This window comes from Hemibagrus wyckioides, linkage group LG04, assembly GCF_019097595.1.
Source record: "Hemibagrus wyckioides isolate EC202008001 linkage group LG04, SWU_Hwy_1.0, whole genome shotgun sequence".
Lineage (NCBI taxonomy): Eukaryota > Metazoa > Chordata > Actinopteri > Siluriformes > Bagridae > Hemibagrus > Hemibagrus wyckioides.
In genome coordinates this window covers 25,043,182-25,064,294 of record NC_080713.1, presented here as the reverse complement: position 1 = coordinate 25,064,294, position 21,113 = coordinate 25,043,182, and the positions used below count along the sequence as shown (strand labels likewise).

Here is a 21,113-nt window from a genome sequence, read left to right as displayed (position 1 = left end):
GCAGCCACCAGAGCTGCTGACAATTCGCACAATATATAAAGAGAATAAATACAGGACAGTTGAGCGAAGAAGCCGTCTGGAATACCGAACAACATAGAAACAGGCTTGATGTTTTCTCTGTTCCTTATAGCTGTTCAGTAGTAATATGACTGATGGATGTTGTTTGATTTACAGCATGTTTTTTTTTATTGTGTTTATGATCAGATTGATGAGATCTATAAGGATAGATTTAAGGCGGAGATAATAGCAGCTCTTCATAGACTCTGCTCATATAAAGTAGACACTCGGCTCCAGTCGAAGGCCATCTATCCTGATGAGGCTTTTATTGCACCCCATAAACCTCACTGAAATAAAACTTTGGCTTGTAATACAAAAAGTTCCATTTCAGAAGAAACAATTTTCCTCGGGTGGTCGTGCAGCGACTGCATTTAATCCTGCTTAGGCATTGTTCAGTGGGCATATCCAGAGTGGCAAACTTTTTCACTTTACAGTCTGCAAATGTGCTCATTTAGTGCCTAGAATCACAACATTACAGCTTCTAAGTGAGGAGAGAGTCATTTAGGATTTGTTAGCAAATGCAGACAAGTGCAAATGTTTCACTCAGACATGGATTTTGTGTGTGTTTGTGCCGGGGTGTAGCTCTATGTGACTATCTATTAACCTCAAACAATTCAACAAGATGTTCAATTCGAGAAGATGAATGTGGGTGTGTCCTGAAACAAGATTTTAAATAATGAGTGATTCTAATTGGTCAGAAGGTGTTATTAATCAAGAAAAGTCATAATCGGTAGGTGGAATAAAAGATGGTTTAAAGGATTTAAAAGGAAAATACAAATGCTTTATACCACACATTGTACACTGTGTGTAAAGATTGTGTACTGTGAAAAAAAAAAACACATATTGCTTTTGATTTTAATTCTGATTTTAATTGATTCTGATTCTGTGTAGTGATTCTGATTCTGTGTAGTGATTCTGATTTTGTGTAGTGATTCTGATTCAGTGAAGTGATTCTGATTCTGTGTGGTGATTCTGATTCTGTGTAGTGATTCTGAGTCTGCATAGTGATTCTGATTCTGTGTAGTGATTCTGATTCTGTGTAGTGATTCTGATTCTGTGTAGTGATTCTGATTCTATGTGGTGATTCTGATTCTGCGAAGTGATTCTGATTCTGTGTAGTGATTCTGATTTTGTGATGTGAATCTGATAATGTGTAGTGATTCTGATTCTGTGTAGTGATTCTGATTCTGTGATGTGAATCTGATAATGTGTAGTGATTCTGATTCTGTGTAGTGATTCTGATTCTGTGTAGTGATTCTGATTCTGCGTAGTGATTCTGATTCTGTGTAGTGATTCTGATTCTGCGAAGTGATTCTGATTCTGTGTAGTGATTCTGATTTTGTGAAGTGATTCTGATTCTGTGTAGTGATTCTGATTCTGTGTAGTGATTCTGATTCGGTGAAGTGATTCTGATTCTGTGTGGTGATTCTGATTTTGTGAAGTGATTCTGATTCTGTGTAGTGATTCTGATTCTGTGTAGTGATTCTGATTCTGTGTAGTGATTCTGATTCTGTGTAGTGATTCTGATTCTATGTGGTGATTCTGATTCTGTGATGTGAATCTGATAATGTGTAGTGATTCTGATTCTGTGTAGTGATTCTGATTCTGTGTAGTGATTCTGATTCTGCGTAGTGATTCTGATTCTGTGTAGTGATTCTGATTCTGCGAAGTGATTCTGATTCTGTGTAGTGATTCTGATTCTGCGTAGTGATTCTGATTCTGCGTAGTGATTCTGATTCTGTGTAGTGATTCTGATTTTGTGAAGTGATTCTGATTCTGTGTAGTGATTCTGATTCTGTGTAGTGATTCTGATTTTGTGTAGTGATTCTGATTCGGTGAAGTGATTCTGATTTTGTGTGGTGATTCTGATTCTGTGTAGTGATTCTGAGTCTGCATAGTGATTCTGATTCTGTGTAGTGATTCTGATTCTATGTGGTGATTCTGATTCTGTGATGTGAATCTGATAATGTGTAGTGATTCTGATTCTGTGTAGTGATTCTGATCATGTGTAGTGATTCTGATTCTGTGTAGTGATTCTGATTCTGTGTAGTGATTCTGATCATATGTAGTGATTCTGATTCTGTGTAGTGATTCTGATTCTGTGTAGTGATTCTGATTTTGTGTAGTGATTCTGATTCGGTGAAGTGATTCTGATTCTGTGTAGTGATTCTGATTCTGTGTAGTGATTCTGATTCTGTGTAGTGATTCTGATTCTATGTGGTGATTCTGATTCTGTGTGGTGATTCTGATTCTGTGTAGTGATTCTGATTCTGCATAGTGATTCTGATTCTGTGTAGTGATTCTGATTCTGCATAGTGATTCTGATTCTGTGTAGTGATTCTGATTCTGTGATGTGAATCTGATAATGTGTAGTGATTCTGATTCTGTGTAGTGATTCTGATCATGTATAGTGATTCTGATTCTGTGTAATGATTCTGAATCTGTGTAGTGATTCTGATCATGTGTAGTGATTCTGATTTTGTGTAGTGATTCTGATTCGGTGAAGTGATTCTGATTTTGTGTGGTGATTCTGATTCTGTGTAGTGATTCTGATTCTGCATAGTGATTCTGATTCTGTGTAGTGATTCTGATTCTGCATAGTGATTCTGATTCTGTGTAGTGATTCTGATTCTGTGATGTGAATCTGATAATGTGTAGTGATTCTGATTCTGTGTAGTGATTCTGATCATGTATAGTGATTCTGATTCTGTGTAGTGATTCTGAATCTGTGTAGTGATTCTGATCATGTGTAGTGATTCTGATTTTGTGTAGTGATTCTGATTCGGTGAAGTGATTCTGATTTTGTGTGGTGATTCTGATTCTGTGTAGTGATTCTGAGTCTGCATAGTGATTCTGATTCTGTGTAGTGATTCTGATTCTGTGTAGTGATTCTGATTCTATGTGGTGATTCTGATTCTGTGATGTGAATCTGATAATGTGTAGTGATTCTGATTCTGTGTAGTGATTCTGATCATGTGTAGTGATTCTGATTCTGTGTAGTGATTCTGATTCTGTGTAGTGATTCTGATCATATGTAGTGATTCTGATTCTGTATAGTGATTCTGATTCTGTGTAGTGATTCTGATTTTGTGTAGTGATTCTGATTCGGTGAAGTGATTCTGATTCTGTGTAGTGATTCTGATTCTGTGTAGTGATTCTGATTCTGTGTAGTGATTCTGATTCTATGTGGTGATTCTGATTCTGTGTGGTGATTCTGATTCTGTGTAGTGATTCTGATTCTGCATAGTGATTCTGATTCTGTGTAGTGATTCTGATTCTGTGTAGTGATTCTGATTCTATGTGGTGATTCTGATTCTGTGATGTGAATCTGATAATGTGTAGTGATTCTGATTCTGTGTAGTGATTCTGATCATGTGTAGTGATTCTGATCATGTGTAGTGATTCTGATTCTGTGTAGTGATTCTGATTCTGTGTAGTGATTCTGATCATATGTAGTGATTCTGATTCTGTATAGTGATTCTGATTCTGTGTAGTGATTCTGATTTTGTGTAGTGATTCTGATTCGGTGAAGTGATTCTGATTCTGTGTAGTGATTCTGATTCTGTGTAGTGATTCTGATTCTGTGTAGTGATTCTGATTCTATGTGGTGATTCTGATTCTGTGTGGTGATTCTGATTCTGTGTAGTGATTCTGATTCTGCATAGTGATTCTGATTCTGTGTAGTGATTCTGATTCTGTGTAGTGATTCTGATTCTGTGATGTGAATCTGATAATGTGTAGTGATTCTGATTCTGTGTAGTGATTCTGATCATGTATAGTGATTCTGATTCTGTGTAGTGATTCTGAATCTGTGTAGTGATTCTGATCATGTGTAGTGATTCTGATTCTGTGTAGTGATTCTGATTCTGTGTAGTGATTCTGATTCTGTGACGTGAATCTGTATAGTGATTCTGAATCTGTAAAGTGATTCTGATTTTGTGTAGTGATTCTGATTCAGAATAATGATGCTGATTCTGATTCTGATTCGAATTGAAATTCATGATGGATTTTGATTCTGCTTGGAATTTCTGATTTGAAATTTTAATTTCGATTCAAATTCCAGTTCTGCATTTTGATACTGGTTCTGAATGTCATTTGGTGTCAAGCGTATGCCACCTTTCGCTCTGGACTGAAAATGTTATTGTTATTTCAAAACCGAATGCCCAGAATTGATAAATAAACAGCTTGCTGTGGGACCTGGGATTGCACAAACTGTGCAAACTGCAACAGCAATGTGTCTGAAAGGAGGAACTCAACCCCCTACAGATGCTCACCTTGATGTGCTGGTATTCTTTCTCCTCCTCCTGCAGGACCTCCAGCTGCTTGAGAACAGACTCCTGCTGGAATTCTCCACGTTCAATCTGAGGGCACAAACAAACACACACACACACACTGCTGGATTAAAACATATCTTACATTCCCTGTCTGTCTGTTAAATCCAGTGTCAACATACTTAACGATATAGCCAATCAACCTTAAATTAAGCTGTGTCAATTTCCTACGAATATTTTTCATCTCATCACCACAAATTGTCAACATGTCCCAAACCTAGCCTTAGGCATAATCGCATCCTGAGCTCTAAGTAGAATCTCGGTGCTGTTTGCAAGGCCTTAGGGAAGCACAGAACACATAGTGGGATTTCAAAAGAGGGTGCTATCGCCTGTTTTGACAGCATTTCTCCGAGAGGCGGATTGGAAAAAAAAAGCCCCAGGCCACTTGATCATTGTTATCTCTATGGCTGCGTCACCATCTTCCCGGGAGAAGCAGGCTGGAGGCTAAATTTAGGGCTTCAGGCGATCAGGGCTTTCTCTCAAACACACACTCACACATGCAATCTCAAACTGCATTATTCATGGGCTTGGTATTAGCATTAGCCCTGGATGGGGGTTATTAGCACCAGGGTGCAGATGACGAGCATTTGTTATGTGAGGACATGACAGGAGAAGGCGTAATGAGCTGGTGCGTTTGTTTGGTGCGCTGGGCATAATGATGTGGCAAACTTTGAAAGGGGTGGTGAAGCTAAAATTTTGGTGAAGCTAAAAAAAAAAAATAATAATCTTACCATGAGCTGCTTCATGGCGGCATGGTCCTCATTTTCCCGTGCGGCATTGTGGTCCTTGTGGACAATCTCCACGCGGATATCGTTCTTGGTCGAGACGACGCCTTTGAGGTCTGCCAGACAGATGTTTTACATGTTACTACACTATTATCGACTGCTCTGCAAACTCATAGGTCTTTCATGCAACTTCAAAAATGCTTGGCTTTTGTCTCTGTATCTGCAGGCTAACGTGATTTAGTCAGTAAAGCATGTAGCAAACTCAAGAACACAGTCCAGACGCACATCAGTAGCACTGTTTGTAGTGTTAATTGGTGACAATCGGGGAACGAGGGCTTACTTTCTGTTTTAATTTTGCTGGAAAGTTCTCTCTGCTGAGCACAGATCGAGGCAGGGAGGGAGGGCATAACCAGGTGAGCGTCTTCTGCAGTATACAACAACAACATGCTCAACGCTAGCAACGCCTCCCATGACACTTCCTGCAAGCTATTCCTTCACTTCCTGAACTTCCTTTAAAAGGCCTTTTTGAAGGAAAAATCCACCCTGAATGACTTTTTTTTTTTTAAATATTAATCTTTAGAATCTGATCTTCAATTACTATCTTGCTGAGAGTTACATCATTAACATGTAGGTCTACCCACAATGCAGTTCAACTTCCTGCTGATTCTGGTCTTTATGGGATTCAGCCCTCACTTCATCTCTGCCTGAAGAGAGTGTTGCAGCGGCACTTTAGTCCTTTAGTCTGACTCTTCACATGTACATTCTGCTCCAATCTTTGCTCCAATTTTTTTGGCGATGTTTTACTCTAACACCACCATCAGTGCTCAGTGCCGTGGGCCGCTAGTCATAGATCTCGTGGATCGCTAACTAGCTGAGGTGAGACCCTGCTGTAACTCATCATATATCTGCATTGCAATTGCTCTGACGCTTCTACATCTCCGGCAAAATGATGATTAAGAAAAAAAAAAAGCTCTGGAAAAGGTTGAGTACGAAAAGAAGCTCTTTTTCTTTCGTTTTTCTTTTTATCCCTTATATTCAGGAGTATTTTTTGCTTCCTGTTGTGACTGTGCTATCAGTTTGACAATGCAACCAGAATCTACACTGAATACAGTGCCAATATTTGTGTATAAAAATGTTTCAGGGTGGAGTTTTCCTTTAATAATTATAATAATTCGTCTCATCTGGTCAGATTTGGAGAATGGGAAGATGCTTGGCCCTTATAATGGGATGGAGAGAAGATGTATATAAAAGATAAGAAAGAGAGATCGAATAATAAGAAAAAAATAAAGCATGGAGTGTTTGAAATGATTTGAACCCTCATGCACTGTTCTGTCTTGCTGAGGAAGGTGAACATGAACAGAGCTCAGCACTAGGACACATACTTCTCTGAGAGCGTGTGCAGCAGAAGGCCCCGATGGTGCCGATGAGGACGATGAAGGCGACGAAAGCCCCCACTGCCACGCCGATAATCACAGCCACGGGCAGAGACTCTGCGGACAACAAATGATAGCCGCCTACAATAACACAGCATGGACAAGCCGAGTCAATTCGACAAAATAATCACAGTGGCACAGAGCCTGGCTTTTTACTTCTAAACAAGAGAGCATCAAGAGACTGAGCGCTGCTGCTGCTGCTGTGTCATTTTAGAACGAATACATCAATCTGAGATTGAGGCACAAAAAAAGAGAGCAAGAAAACACTAAACAGAGCAAGACTGTGAGAAATTATATGTGAGAAACGTTAGTTCTCACCACTTTATCGTTAAATATTCTGTGGCTTTGCTCTTGCAACAGCTTTAATTGAAACTATAACATTTTTTTTTTTTAATGTCTGACTCGTATGCAGAGTTAAATGGCAGGTGCGACTGCAACAATAATGTAGTAATTGACAGCAGCACCAACAAACACTTTGGCTGTAGTACATAATTACAAACAACCAACATTTTGCTGTCATGGCTTGTTTTTTTTTTTTTTAAATGCTGTTAAACTGCAGTGTCAGATACACTAGCATTCATGTCCCGTATGATAAATAATAATAATCATACTAGTATTAATAAAAGTCTGTAATGAAGAATGAGAAAAAAAAAAAAAAACCTATGCACCGTTAATTACACCCTCCCGCTTTAAACAAACTAGCATAGCAGAACGCACCGTTGCCTCGTCCTCCACAATTAAAGTCTATTTAATGTCTCTCAAGAATAAACAACCATACATTTTCATTTAAGAGCCAGCGAGCTGAAACCACAGTTTCCTTTTCTGGAAAGAAATAGATTGCATTCCTTTAGAGAGAAAAAAATAAATAAAAAGCACAAGAAAACAACGTCAGGTCGACTTGGTCGTTAAGTGGCTTTGGCAGAAAATGACACACAGCTCTGTATAATAAATACATTTCAATGATAAATGAAATTTCCGCATGGCTGACATGTCTCTCAAACAAATTCATTACATAAAATGAGCACTGAATTAATAGTCCTAGTGGAGATTAATGTGTTTAACAAAAAAAAAAAAAAACATTTCATTAAAAATGACTTCACTTCATTTTCTAAACTATTGCCATGATAAATTTTGTGCGTGTGTGTGTGTGGAGGGGGGGTCTTTTTATTTATATGGAATTTTTATCTTTGAAGGCTGCCAGACCCAAACAAAAACAACATATTAACCCCCACACAGATCTACTGCAGCACACAGTAAAGGAAGGCTGAATAAATGCCCATGTCTAAAAGAGTAAGCTGAAGAAGAGAAGGTGGAACTTGGCGAACCTTGGATCCCACCTTGTTCCTTGAGGCGAATTATTTCCGTGTCGGAGCCGAAGCTGTTCCAGGCAGTGCAGTTGTAGATGGTCTGGAAGTCAGCAGGGACGATGTTGCTCATGGTCAGGGTGGACAGGACGCCGTCCTCGGTGCTCACCGTCTCAACTGTATAGCGGCCGGATGTGCCCGACTCGAGGACTGTCTCTTTCCATGACCAGGCCTGAAACAATCAATACCAAATAATAATAAATAAAAAATAATAACCAAACAAATTAATAAATGAATGAATGCATGAACAACTGTAATAAAAAAATAAATAAAATAAATAAACAAACAAACAAACAAATAAATAAATAAATTAAAAAAATTCTAAATAAAATAAATAGAATTCTGGGAAATAACTGACAACATGGCCCCATTGGGTCACCTGATGCTTATTACATAGTTATTACACATATATAAGTACTCTATTACTATGTAATATGTTTTATCAATCCTTAACACAGTAATATAAGACCAGAGAGGAAGTAAATGGATAGTGTATATATGTACACACACACACACACACACACACACATAGCTATACTTAGGATGAGTAATGAATCAAAAATTGGCCTTGAGAGGAGGCTGTTTATCTAGGCTTCATAAATCTTAATCGAATGTGCACTAACGGAGCATAAACAAGCATTAGATAAGAATTTAAGCGCATCAGCCCGCCTCGCTTAATTCCCACAATAACACACACAGTGGAAACAAATGATTTAGGATGCAATTTCATTTATTACGTGTATCGTAAGTCATCAGTGTACTGTACATTCTTAGACTAAGCCTGTCAAAGCTAATGAAGTCACCACAGTCATGAGGCGAGAGAATCCACGACTCATCTGAGAGCCGAGAGAATGTGAGAAAAGCTTTGAGAGTGGAAGGAGGAACTCACGATGCGGTCGGGCGGAGGAGTGCTGCGGATGAAACACTTGATCTGGCCTTTCTCTCCATGTGGAGCCTGGTGTGTTTGAGTGCTGGAGATGGTCGGAGGCCCTGCAGGTACAAACAACAAACATGTCAATACATAGAACACCAGAAACAAATCGATCAACAAACAAGGACAACAACAAAACCTTGGCTTTCACCAAATGATGTAACTTCATGTTGTGGCTGGATAGTATGAATGTCTGTTATGAGAGTGTTGAAGTCTTTTAGGAAACAGCCCACACAATATTAAGTTGTGAGGACGAGAAAAAGTTGTGCCAATAACACATCAACAATTCCAATGCTGTTTTGCTATTTTCTAACTGAAAGCTTAACTGGGATTATACATCATGAATTTACACAAAATACTCCATAATATTGTCATGAGGGGGAAAAAATCTATATAGTTTACAAACTTATTTACAAATATTAAACATAAAAGTTGTAATTGCATAAGCATTCACACCCAAATGCAAATGTTTACAGCACCATTTTTTTTAGTTTACTAATGAAGAATCGTCACACCTCGTTACCACATTTTGTTATTAACTTGTTTATTGCTCTAGTTTGCCCCCTAGTGGAACTTTACTTATTTACTGTGGTGTACATTCTTAAAAATAAAGGTTAAATGGATATTTGTCAGGGTGTATGGTTCTATGAAGAACCTTTAACCTCCATGGAACATTTCCTCTGCACAAAAGGATCATTGTAGTGGATATATGTCTTGTTTTCAGACTATAAAAATGTTCATTGTAGCACAAAAAAATAGGTTCTTTGAAGAACACTTCGGGGGTAAAAGGGTCTTTGGGGATTTGAAAATGGTTCCTCTATGCCATCACTTCGAAAACCCCCTTTGTTTTTTTGTTTTTTCTTGGCACATTTATTTTTAAGAGTTAAGTAATTGTTTCAGTTTAATTTGCATTTTATTTATTTTATTTTATTTTATTTATTTAACTTTATTTTATTTTATTTTATTTGCATTTTGCACTGCAAAATCTCACAGTAAACCTATATGTACTTTTGTACTTGAGGCATCATTAGTAAACGCCTTAACTCATCATTATTTAATATTTTTGTAAGTATTACTACAGATATCAGTGCAGGACTATTCATATATTTTTACTGCAAAGTGTTAACACCAAAATAATGGAAGTTTAACCTCAAAATAATAAAATAAGTTTAAACCTAGACCAGACTTTCTTTTTTCAAATTTCTCCTAAGCACATAGCGTCCTAACATCTACAATCCTTCACTTCGCAATTCCTGCCTTAATATATATATATATAAATTATAAATAAAATATAAATCAGTATAGTATACAGGTGCATCTTTATGAGGATGTTCAATATGAGCCCAGGACCAGCTTCAGTCAAATATCTACATCAATCTACATACATCAATATTTTATTTTATAGGTTTTCTACCCTGAAATACAATTCTCTACGACACAAAAACAACTGAAAGGAGGTATATGGAGAGGAAATAAAAGAGAAGAGTAATGGAAAACAATACTAATTGTCTTGAAATGATTCTCAGAAGGATATACTGCGAACAAAAGACCTATTTTCTTCCATAAATCCTAGAACATTCTTCATTCCTGTACATATTCTAACACTATTTAGATTTATTTACCCAACACCTGCTTATTTAAAGAAGCTCCAGCTTGATCTCACATCCGTTAGGTCAAAGTTCAGTGGGCTGCTGTTGAACATGAACATGCAGATACACACTGAAAGCTGTTATTTCCCCACAATGACATTTCTTCACCCGCGGCCTTCATCTGATTGCCACTCAAAGAAGCACGCTTGCCTGGTCAGCACGGCGACCCTTATCTCCCTGAGAGATATCAAATCTACTATAAATCAGACCTTCTCAAGATTGGAAAGGGAGCCTGGGTACACATAGTTTCTTTTCTCAACACACACACATAGACAGTATCGTTTTTAGGACAGATTTCTTGCATGCAACAATAACAATGTATGCAGTAAGACATATTTGTCTGCATTAAGGCACAAGGACTGAACTATTGACTAACAGACGGATCGACTGGCTTAAAATTGATCATTTTCTCATTACGAGTGTTGCATTATACAGCTCGACTATGCTAACACGTTGACCTTGTGGACTGTTATATCATTATGTGTATGTTGTTATACAGAGGATTAGACTCAGGGCATGAACATGTTCCTACACTAACTGACTCCATGTTGCTTTTTATTCTGAGCAGTGATTGATATTAATAACAATGCATGAGGGCATTACAAATGCATTTACAGGAGCTCAAGTAATGCTTTATATTTGTTGCTGTGGCTAGCTTTTATACGGCTACATGACACCTATATAGGCCTTCATTTGTACTGGCTAGGGATGTAACTCAATACGAATACATTATTCAAAATGATCCGATGTATTCTTATCAAATACAGTTACAGATAGGAATACAAGGAGCACTATTCATTATTAATTATTTATTTTTTATTCGCATGGTATCTGGTTTAGACTAGAGGTGTGAATCAGAACTGAATTTTAATGGGGGGGGGAAATGTTTTTTATTTCCATGTGGGCATGAAGGATCTATCTATCTATCTATCTATCTATCTATCTATCTATCTATCTATCCATCCATCCATCCATCCATCCATCCATCCATCCTTGTTAAACATCCACAAAACAAATTAGTTCCTGTTATTAATTACATTGTAGCAGCTATAAACAGCCCCTCACTTCTCTTCAAGTTATTAAAAAAAGAATGCATTATTCACCCCCTAAAGCATGCATCCTGCCAGTCACATTCTATAACACACCACTGCTGATTTATAATTGCAGTTTATTAAGTGCTTCTTATTAGAATAAATTAGCATTTAGATGCCAGGCTGGCAGATGGAGTGAGGAGGGAATGTAAAAGAAAACTGCTAGAAGCCGGATGCTGCTCACCATCGTGATCGTCCTTGTTGCCAATGTATGCTGACAATATGCACGCTGCAGTACGAGCGCTACCATAAGCTAGGATGAAAACCTGGTGCACAGTATACGAGCCACTTAAATGTGCCTGTCTGAGTGTTTGCAGTGGTGTGTATGCGCGAGAGTGTGGCGCGAGGGCGTTAAACACATCCCGATTATTGCCTGCTGGCGGAGGAGGCCGGTGTTGGAGGCTCATGAGAATCAGTCCTGATGATCAGGCTGCAAATGAGTACTATAATTAGGTGGCTTTATCATGCAGCCACAGAGCATGGAGGGCTGAGGTGGAGGGGGAGAGAGAGAGAGAGAGAGAGAGAGCAGTAGGGGGTGATAGAGAGCCATGAACACGACCCCAGTCGGCGTAGTCACACCAAGCTCTACACTTCTAAGTTCACAAGCTCTATAAAATATGCTTTCAAATAGAATAAAGCATTTTTGCTTTACAGTCTACGCAATTACATAAACAACACACAAGTGAGCACATAAAAGCTGAGGAATTTGAGATGCATGTAACAGACAAATTACTTTTGAAAAGTAGGGAAAAGGGACATAAGTAAAGTAAATTAAGTCAAGGCTGAATTGGATGTCTATAATGTAGATATCTGACAGTTTTAACCTTAGAACTTTGCTTTGTTTTTATACAAAAACTGCAACGTTTTTTGTAAATGAAAGATGCAAAAGGGTTCATAACATCAGGTTAGTCAGGTCAAGGTTAGTGTTAGATTCACTATAAAGTGAGACGATGCTCATAAGGAGAGTAAAAGAAAAGCTTTTCTCCTTTACTTCCTCTATTTAGCAAGTCAAGAATTGGTAAATGTGTGCTCACAAATGCAAATGCTGCTTGTGTGTGAAAGAGTAAAATAGACAGAGTGGAAAAATGCAGTAGGACTGAGATCCTGTGAGACCTGCAAAAGATACAGCAACACAATCACTCTACGCTTTACCCTCAGGAGCAGAAGGTTAAAAATGAAGATCACATGACCAAGAGAGATAGCGCATATCGATCCACGCTATTCATGTGTACTCAAAACCAGTTCCTTTTATTTCATATCGCCTCCAAATGGTTTGTAAATTTGTGAGGATAAAGCTTTCCTAAGACTGGATTCGTTCTACATGTGGAGGTGACGTTAATAATGTATCCCTGGAATTCTAGTATTATACTCGTCAGTCACGTTTATGGACTGTGTACCTGTGTCTGGAAAGATAATGCCATCTTATCCTGCCTACTATATAATATGTTCATTAGAAATAAGTCCATATCCTTTCTGAATGGAAATGTTGGAAAATATTCTGTTATGTCCTGTGAGAAAAGAGATTTCACTCCTTCATCAGTATAAACCCACTCCAAGACCTGAGGATCTCACTCATATTCATTTCATATTGTCTCCCCCTCCCCGAACCAAGCACTGGCTAAGCTTAACACACACACATCTGCGAGTTTTTAGGTTATTCGGGTTCTAACACAAGTAAAGCGTAGACATGGTATGGTCATATGACCTACGCTACTGCTAAACAAATGCACCTGCGCAGCAGTAAGCGCTACAGCAAGAGCTTATGATAGTAAAATGCATTAAATTTTCATTAAAAACATCAGGTAAACGTAGTGCCATGCTGAACAGGCTGTGAGTGAGGCTGACTTTGAAGGTACTTTTTTCTCTGATGGCTTCTTGTGAGGAAATTTTTACTCTGATGGCTTCCTGTGTGGAAGTTTTTGCCGTCACGGCTTCCTGTGAGGTAGATTCTGCTGTCATTGCTTCCCGTGAGGTAATTGTTGCTCTGATTGCTTCCTGTGAGGTAATATTTGTACCAATGGCTTCTTGTGAGGTAGTTTTTGCACTGATGGCTTCCAGTGAGATCATTTTGGCTCTGATTTCTTCCTGCTGATAGCTTCCTGTGAGGTAGTTTTTACTGTCATGGCTTCCTGTGAGGTAATTTTCAATTCAATTCAATTCAGTTCAGTTTTATTTGTATAGCGCTTTTAACAAAGAGCATTGTCTCAAAGCAGCTTTACATAAGAAACAACATAAGAAAACAACACACATATAAACAGACAAACAGTCCTAGATGTTATCCCAAGTGAGCAAGCCTGAGGTGACTGAGGCGACTGTGGCAAGGAAAAACTCCCTTAGATGGTAAGAGGAAGAAACCTTGAGAGGAACCAGACTCAAAAGGGAACCTCATCCTCATTTGGGTGACAGCGGAGAGTGTGATTATATTGTGCATTTATGTGTAGTCAATTGTGTGATGCCGATACAGCATGTGTAGAATATTATGTAAATTAATAAGGAGGTTGTTGTCGTCCACATAAGGTTGACAGTGTCTGTTCTGATTGCTTCCTGTGAGGAATTTTTGGACTGATGGCTTCCTGTGAGGTAGGTTTTGCACCAATAGCTTCCTGTGATGTAACTTTTGCACCAATGGATTCCTGTGAGGTAATGTTTGCTCTGATTTCTTCCTGTGAGGTAATTTCTGCCCTTATAGCTTCCTGTGAGGTTATTATATCTAACCCAGTAAAATAAGATATCAAATATATACTCTGGATTTAAGCTGCATATTTACATACATTCATTTTATACAAAACCTGAAGAAAGTTGTGTAAAAAACACAGATTTGTTTTTGTCATCTTAACTGAACCATTTTTTTAATATATTTTTTTCAGTATGCTGTACTATGCATCGCTTTCCATCTCGAGTTTTATAGCGAGATTATAATTACTCATGAACTCAGCATGAGGTGAATTAACTACTATCAGGAAGGAAAGCATCTTTGTTTTCTCACATAAAACATTTAATCTTTAAAATAAATAGTTTTTTACCATGCTTAGTTCAATCATGCTGAGCCTGAACTGACAGCACAACTGTTACTGTTATGTCTGTCTGTCTGTCTGTCTGTCTGTCTATCTATCTATCTATCTATCTATCTATCTATCTATCTATCTATCTATCTATCTATCTGCTTGTCTGTCTCTCTGTCTGCCTGTCAATCTACATATCCATCAGTCTGTCTGCCTGTCTGTCTCTGCATCTATCTATCTATCTATCTATCTATCTATCTATCTATCTATCTATCTATCTATCTATCTATCTATCTATCTATCTATCTATCTATCTATCTATCTATCTACATATCTGCTTGTCTGTCTCTCTGTCTGCCTGTCAATCTACATGTCCATCAGTCTGTCTGCCTGTCTGTCTCTGCATCTATCTATCTATCTATCTATCTATCTATCTATCTATCTATCTATCTATCTATCTATCTATCTATCTATCTATCTATCTATCTATCTGTCTATCTATCTATCTGTCTGTCTGTCTGTCTGTCTATATTTCTTCAAATGTTTGAACAGAGATTTTACCATCTGTACACATTGTTTATGTATGGGAAATAAGATGGATCTGAAAATATGTACTTTATTAGAATTCAAATTAAAGCTATATGTTGAAAAAGTCTACTTTTTTAATCAGCAATAGGTCTCTAACCCTGAAAGAAAAAAGTTATTTTTAACAGAATGCTGATGTTATTAGAGCATTAATAAACCCATGCAAGGAAGCATTTCTTCCACTGCAGGAGTTTTCTAGCTGAGAGCAATAAAAGCGTAAAATGAAAAGCTCTCTTAAGAGTTTTAATTATTTAGCTGTTTATGTGTGGTGGAAGGTGAGGTCTGAGTTTATTAGAAAATATTGCAGGAAGGTAGGGACAGAAATAACTGTGGGACTGGGTCAAATTCCTGTGGTCTGAGCAACAGAGAAAGCAGGAGGACATGCGATTAAAAAAACAAGCTCTAGTCTGGAGAGGAGAGACTGTGGGGAAAAAAAATGTTATATGGCAGGGATGCCTCAGAGAAACACTGAAACCTATTTCATAAATCTGTATGTCTCAGACGTCTGAACTCATCCTCTCCTGAAAACAAAAACAGTAGCTTACACAAACACACACACACACACACACACACAGATGTTAGATGCACTATATAGAAAACTGAACCATATGTCCGTCAAAAAGAGTTTGACAGACATATGGTTCAGTTTTCTATTTAAGTGCGAACGTAATGCATGTAACACACACACACACACACATATACACACACACAGACACACACACACACAGACATAATAAAACATCTGCACTGCTACACACAACTATGTTTTGCTCCTGCCAAAATGAGAGAAAAAGTATTTTCCCATTCGCTCAGGTATAACCCAAGATTTAATGCCTTCATGCTGAACATCTGATCTGAAGCATAATAATGAACCCTCAAGACAGAAAAAAATCAAACCACAAACCATACCGCATCTGCAAATCACACCAGACAATTCAAAATCCTCACATAACAGCTGAGAATAAACATTCACAAACAAGTGCTCTCCATGAGCAGGGACTATGGGACAACAGTAATATGTATCCATTAGCACGGTTTCTGCTAACTGCCTCCCCTGCTAGCGCTGGTCTATAATTAAATTACAGCAGGCTCGGGGGAACACTCAGAATCTCTCAGCTGTTCTCCAGGCTGCCGTGGGGAGCTTTTCATACCAGTGACGTGTGACCGAGAACGCAGCGATATTGACAAATAATGAAAACGTGTGGTTTAATTGTTAGCATAAAAAAAACTCGTTTTCGATGAAGCGCTAGAAATGCTCGAAAGAACAGAAAGAACCCTCGAGATTTCTGTCATTATTCCTCGAGCTCTGATCACCACGTCTTTCCCCCACTTTATTGCTCTGACTTAAAGCACCAGGGATATGAGTTGGTCTCGGGGAAAGCTTTTATCTTTGCATCTGTATCGGAACGTAATCAAGCAAAAAGGAAGAGAAAGTACTGGATCAGCAACCATATATCTGGGATCATCAGTCACTGGAAGCTGAAGTTTCTTTAAGGGATAGGGAAAGTGTTAGGTGAACAAAAAAAGTCCAAAAGTGTTTTATTCCTTTTACACTACAGCAATTTGCAGCTAACTGCATGCTAACAGTTGTTTATTAACTCTTTATGCCAGAGGCCAAAAAATAGCATTTGTGCCTGTTTTGTTGTGCTTCTCTTCAGCTTTTAATGTCTTTGTCATTTTACACTCTACAGTGGTGGTTAATGGCTCATAAAGTAAGTATTTCTGTTTTTATCTAACCTACTAAGGGCAACATATTCATAACAAGTTCCAAAAATACAAAACCGGCTTGTTTTCTTTGCACACCAATGTTTCTATCTTCAAAGTAAATGCTGATATCAAACCCATTTCATCTCGCTGAGATGCCCCAAGTGCTTGTTCATAAGCATCTAAAATTTAAAGGGGTTATCTTCAACTACTAAAATTCTGTGTAAAGTTATCCCAACAGAGGGAAAAACATGTCCCATAAGTTCATATCTGAGACTGTAATTATGAAAATTCCTTCGAAATTTCTTCTTAAATTAGTAAGCTTGGTTTTGATACTTGATCTCATTTTCCGTGAATCTTGACACTGCAGATAGACTGATCCTCAAAACAAAATCTTTTGCACTATCGTACTTAATCATTTGACTTCAACATTTTAAAAGCAGTACTGATGTCAGGTGATATATGGCAACCTTTGTAAATGTTTATCTAAGCTCAGGTCAGTTTGCAGGAGTTGTCCCAGTCCTGTAAGCGCTGCCTTTATAAATCATGTGAATCAGAAATTTCTTTGCCATTTCTTTCACACGTGTCATATCTACACTGTAAATGAACAGAATTTTGGTCTTATTCATCAGAATTTGATCAGATTTTTAAAAGAGTCTCATCCAAACCTGAACCTCTAGTCAATCAGGAAGGAACGCTCACCTCCAGGTTGCTCATTAGACAAGGAAAATACAGAAAGAAATTTAGTCCCAGGGATGAGATTGTAATTTCTTAAGCCTTTGCACACAGCCGGAAAATCAAGAACGCCAAGGTCAAAGTCTGCACTTAGCCTGTGAATATCTCGGCATGTTACAAATGGTAAATTATTGGTTGTTATTTGAGAGCTTGTAAAATCAAAGGCAGGAGAAACTGCTTGACTTTAGTGAAAGAATATCTCTAATGAGTAGAGATGAACAGAGCACAAATAGAGCATAACCAAGGACGAGCTTCAGTCTGTTCTGAATGGAGTTGTTCTTTAAATAAAGCATTAGCGTGTGTTTTACAGTTTGCGTACAGTCCATATTACACTCCACTCTTAAATAAAATTCTGCATTTTAATTGCAGTCAATGACACACCGATGTAATAGAAGTGAAATAATACAGCTTAGGCTGTGCTGCTTTAAGAAAGTATTTGAAATTTCCAAGTAAATATTTATCTCCAGAATGGGGCAAGACTTTTGAAAGGTAACAGTACACCTGTGTGCTTCCCATAAGCATCAAATACATCAAAATCGGAGTGAATTCTGCATCCTAAGCTGCAGATATGCGCTGCATTCCAAATGAGCGATGCCCAAAACATCTCCCTGAATGGCCTGCTGAGAAAGAGTGGGTTTGAATTATTGACGAGATACAAACGGATGCAGTTTTTGTACCGTGTCAAAGACGGATTCAGGCTGAGTGGCTAAAACGAAACAGCCATGTAATGAAAACAGTTAAACAGAGAAATAAAGTATTGAATTCTAATCCGTCGGAGCCGTGCCGGAATCTTATTTTGCTCTCTATTCGCATCAGAACGCAATAACGTATATAATAATATTTCTATAATGGATGTACACTTTGATATTGAAAGAAATACATTTTAAGGAAAGAATAAAAGCGTTCAAAAACAAGTAACTGGAGAGCAATAAACTGTGTTTCTTCATGGCCTCACGCCGCTGAAATGGGAAAAAAAGGTAGCATTTTCATCTCTATCTGCTCCATTCTAAGTAGTTCTGTACCCTGTGCTTATTTACTCATTCTAATACTGTTACTGGTGACAACATCAATAATTTACTCCAACCAAACTACATTAGCAGAGGATTCTCTCCCTTTATAGTGCAAACAAACCAGACTGGCTGAAATTCGGTGTTATAATCAGCTTGAGAAACAGCAGCGCTGGGTGATGGCAGGAGGCTACAGAGTGTTTGGGGCCTACAAAGCTCTCTTCTAGTGAAAGTGGCTCCATGGTTAATGTTTGCTGCTTGAATATCAAGCAGGCGTAATGAAGTCATTTATCGGCGAGATGCTGGCTCTCCCACCATCCTGCAACCTTCATTAGTCTGCCTCTGCCTGAACACCATCGCCTCCCACCAACCCTGCAGAATTTAATCTGCTTTAATGCACCACTTTATTGTTTCATCTTTTGGGGGGTTATTTATTTATGTGTTTGTTTGTTTGTTTATTATTATTATTATTTTTTGCTAGTGTTAAGTTGATTCTTGAAAATTATTTTATTATTATTATTATTATTATTATTATTAATAATAATAATAATAATAATAATAATAATAATAATAATAATAATAATAATAATAATAATCATAATAATAATCATAATAATAATAATATTAAAAGAATTACACATGGACATGTTAAAAGTCATAATAATAATAATAATAATAATAATAATAATAATAATAATAATAATAATAATAATAATGGTAAATTGTAAAAACAACTGTCCACTATTACTCCAGCTCAAATCATTAAAATAAATTATTTGTATAAAAGAAGCAACACAACACAATACAATACAATACAAATGTTACAATTTCTTTGAAACCTATGTTGCAAAAATAAATAAATAAATAAATTAACAAATTATTATTATTATTATTATTATTATTATTATTATTATTATTATTATTAACACAAGGATTTTTCAAACATTTTGTTTGAAAAATCCTTGTGTTGTTATTATTATTATTATTATTATTATTATTATTAACACAAGGATTTTTCAAACATTTTGTTTGAAAAATCCTTGTGTTGTTATTATTATTATTATTATTATTATTATTATTAACACAAGGATTTTTCAAACATTTTGTTTCTATTCTATAATGTACTACAATGTGTCAAGTGTGGCTGTATTGAATTTTTTATGCGTTTGTTTTTCTTAATGAAAAACACACACACACGGTCATGGTCTTGAATTTTCTATTAAATGGAGTTCAGTGTAGAAATGGATCAAATTTGGGCTCAGTAAACTGCTTTATTGCTCCAAAATGTCTTTAGAACACTGAATCCTGATTTATCTAAGCTGCATATGTGCGCTTTAGTTCCTAGAGAATTGTTTTCTCTCTTTCTCGACAGTGTGACTAATCCAGCATTAACACCTGATCATTAGCTGATTTACGACTTGAGAACGGGGCAGTAATCAAGGTCAGTGGAGGTGGTTTTTCTGTAATTGGGAGCTCAAGCATGAAAGTACTGCTTATTACGAAAATATCAAATTGCTTTAGTCCTTACTCTTGTGTATGTCACGGACAAAAAAAAAAATAAAATAAATAACTTACCGTTCACTGTAAGCGCAACCTCCTTCTCTCCAGCCCCGACTCGAGGCACCACAGCACGGCAGACATATTTCCCAGCATCCTCTTGCCTCACTGATTTTAAAGTCAGGATGTTCTCGTTGCTCAGCACCTGAGGTTAAAGAAGCCAAAGGTTATCAAAGTCAGTCACTTTAGCGAAAGACAAGGGTCATGGTCATAGTAAATCAAATAGCACTGTTGGGCAGCTTAGCTTAAAAATGCTCTCCTTCTGAATTATTAAAATCTAATTTGGGGAGGAAGCAGTGAACTGTCAGCGTGTGTTGGATGGTGGGGTGACAGGCACCAAAACTTCAGCGACGTCCCTTAGAGATGACAGAACAGGGACACAGCGACGGCTGGATTCTGGAATAATAGAACTAAGTCGGCCATGCTGAAAAAGCTCTGATGGGTCTGAGAATACACGCCAAACAACAAAAAGCAGACACCTGCGTATTCAAAGTTTGGACCTTGGTTAGACTGTTAGTTTTTTTTATAATTGTATTATGGATATTAAAATCTAAACTTTATATGTCAACAGAAATGCTCTGTAAAGCTGCATTGAGACAATGGCCATTGTTAAACCTGCAATATAAATAAATCAAATCAAATAGATACAAGCCCTTAACCGTCTGAAAACAAATGGTTGCTATGTATACATCTATAAGCTTGAATAAAATGTAAATTATATGAAAAATACACAGAGAAAATTCCATTTCACGCCATTTTACTTGCTAAAAGGCTAAAAAAAAAAATCAGACCTCTTCTTTTGACACTTAAACACTGTTAGACACTGTTGCCTGTTGCGTCGCTTTCACTTTAATCAGCATGTTGCAGTCGTACCACACTGAAACGCAGCCACCGACAGTGACGGTTGTAGTTAAAGGAGGTGAGAACTGCCTGAAAGCATCA

The 21,113-nt window shown here is 37.4% G+C and overlaps 1 protein-coding gene across 7 annotated transcripts in view; it reads right to left on the bottom strand.

The window, feature by feature from the left end:
• kirrel3b (kirre like nephrin family adhesion molecule 3b) overlaps positions 1 to 21,113 on the bottom strand; it is a 211,833-nt gene that overhangs the window by 9,474 nt on the left and 181,246 nt on the right. The window contains exons 9-15 of one of the 7 annotated variants that reach the window (XM_058388201.1): positions 20,190 to 20,316; positions 8,800 to 8,900; positions 7,872 to 8,082; positions 6,496 to 6,627; positions 5,454 to 5,537; positions 5,120 to 5,229; positions 4,332 to 4,418 (exon numbers count right to left, since the gene is read on the bottom strand). In XM_058388201.1, coding sequence (XP_058244184.1) covers positions 4,332 to 4,418; positions 5,120 to 5,229; positions 5,454 to 5,537; positions 6,496 to 6,627; positions 7,872 to 8,082; positions 8,800 to 8,900; positions 20,190 to 20,316 — 852 coding nt within the window. The remainder of the gene's footprint in view (positions 1 to 4,331; positions 4,419 to 5,119; positions 5,230 to 5,453; positions 5,538 to 6,495; positions 6,628 to 7,871; positions 8,083 to 8,799; positions 8,901 to 20,189; positions 20,317 to 21,113) is intronic. The other 6 variants (XM_058388203.1, XM_058388202.1, XM_058388204.1 and 3 more) reach the window with 6 other exon arrangements.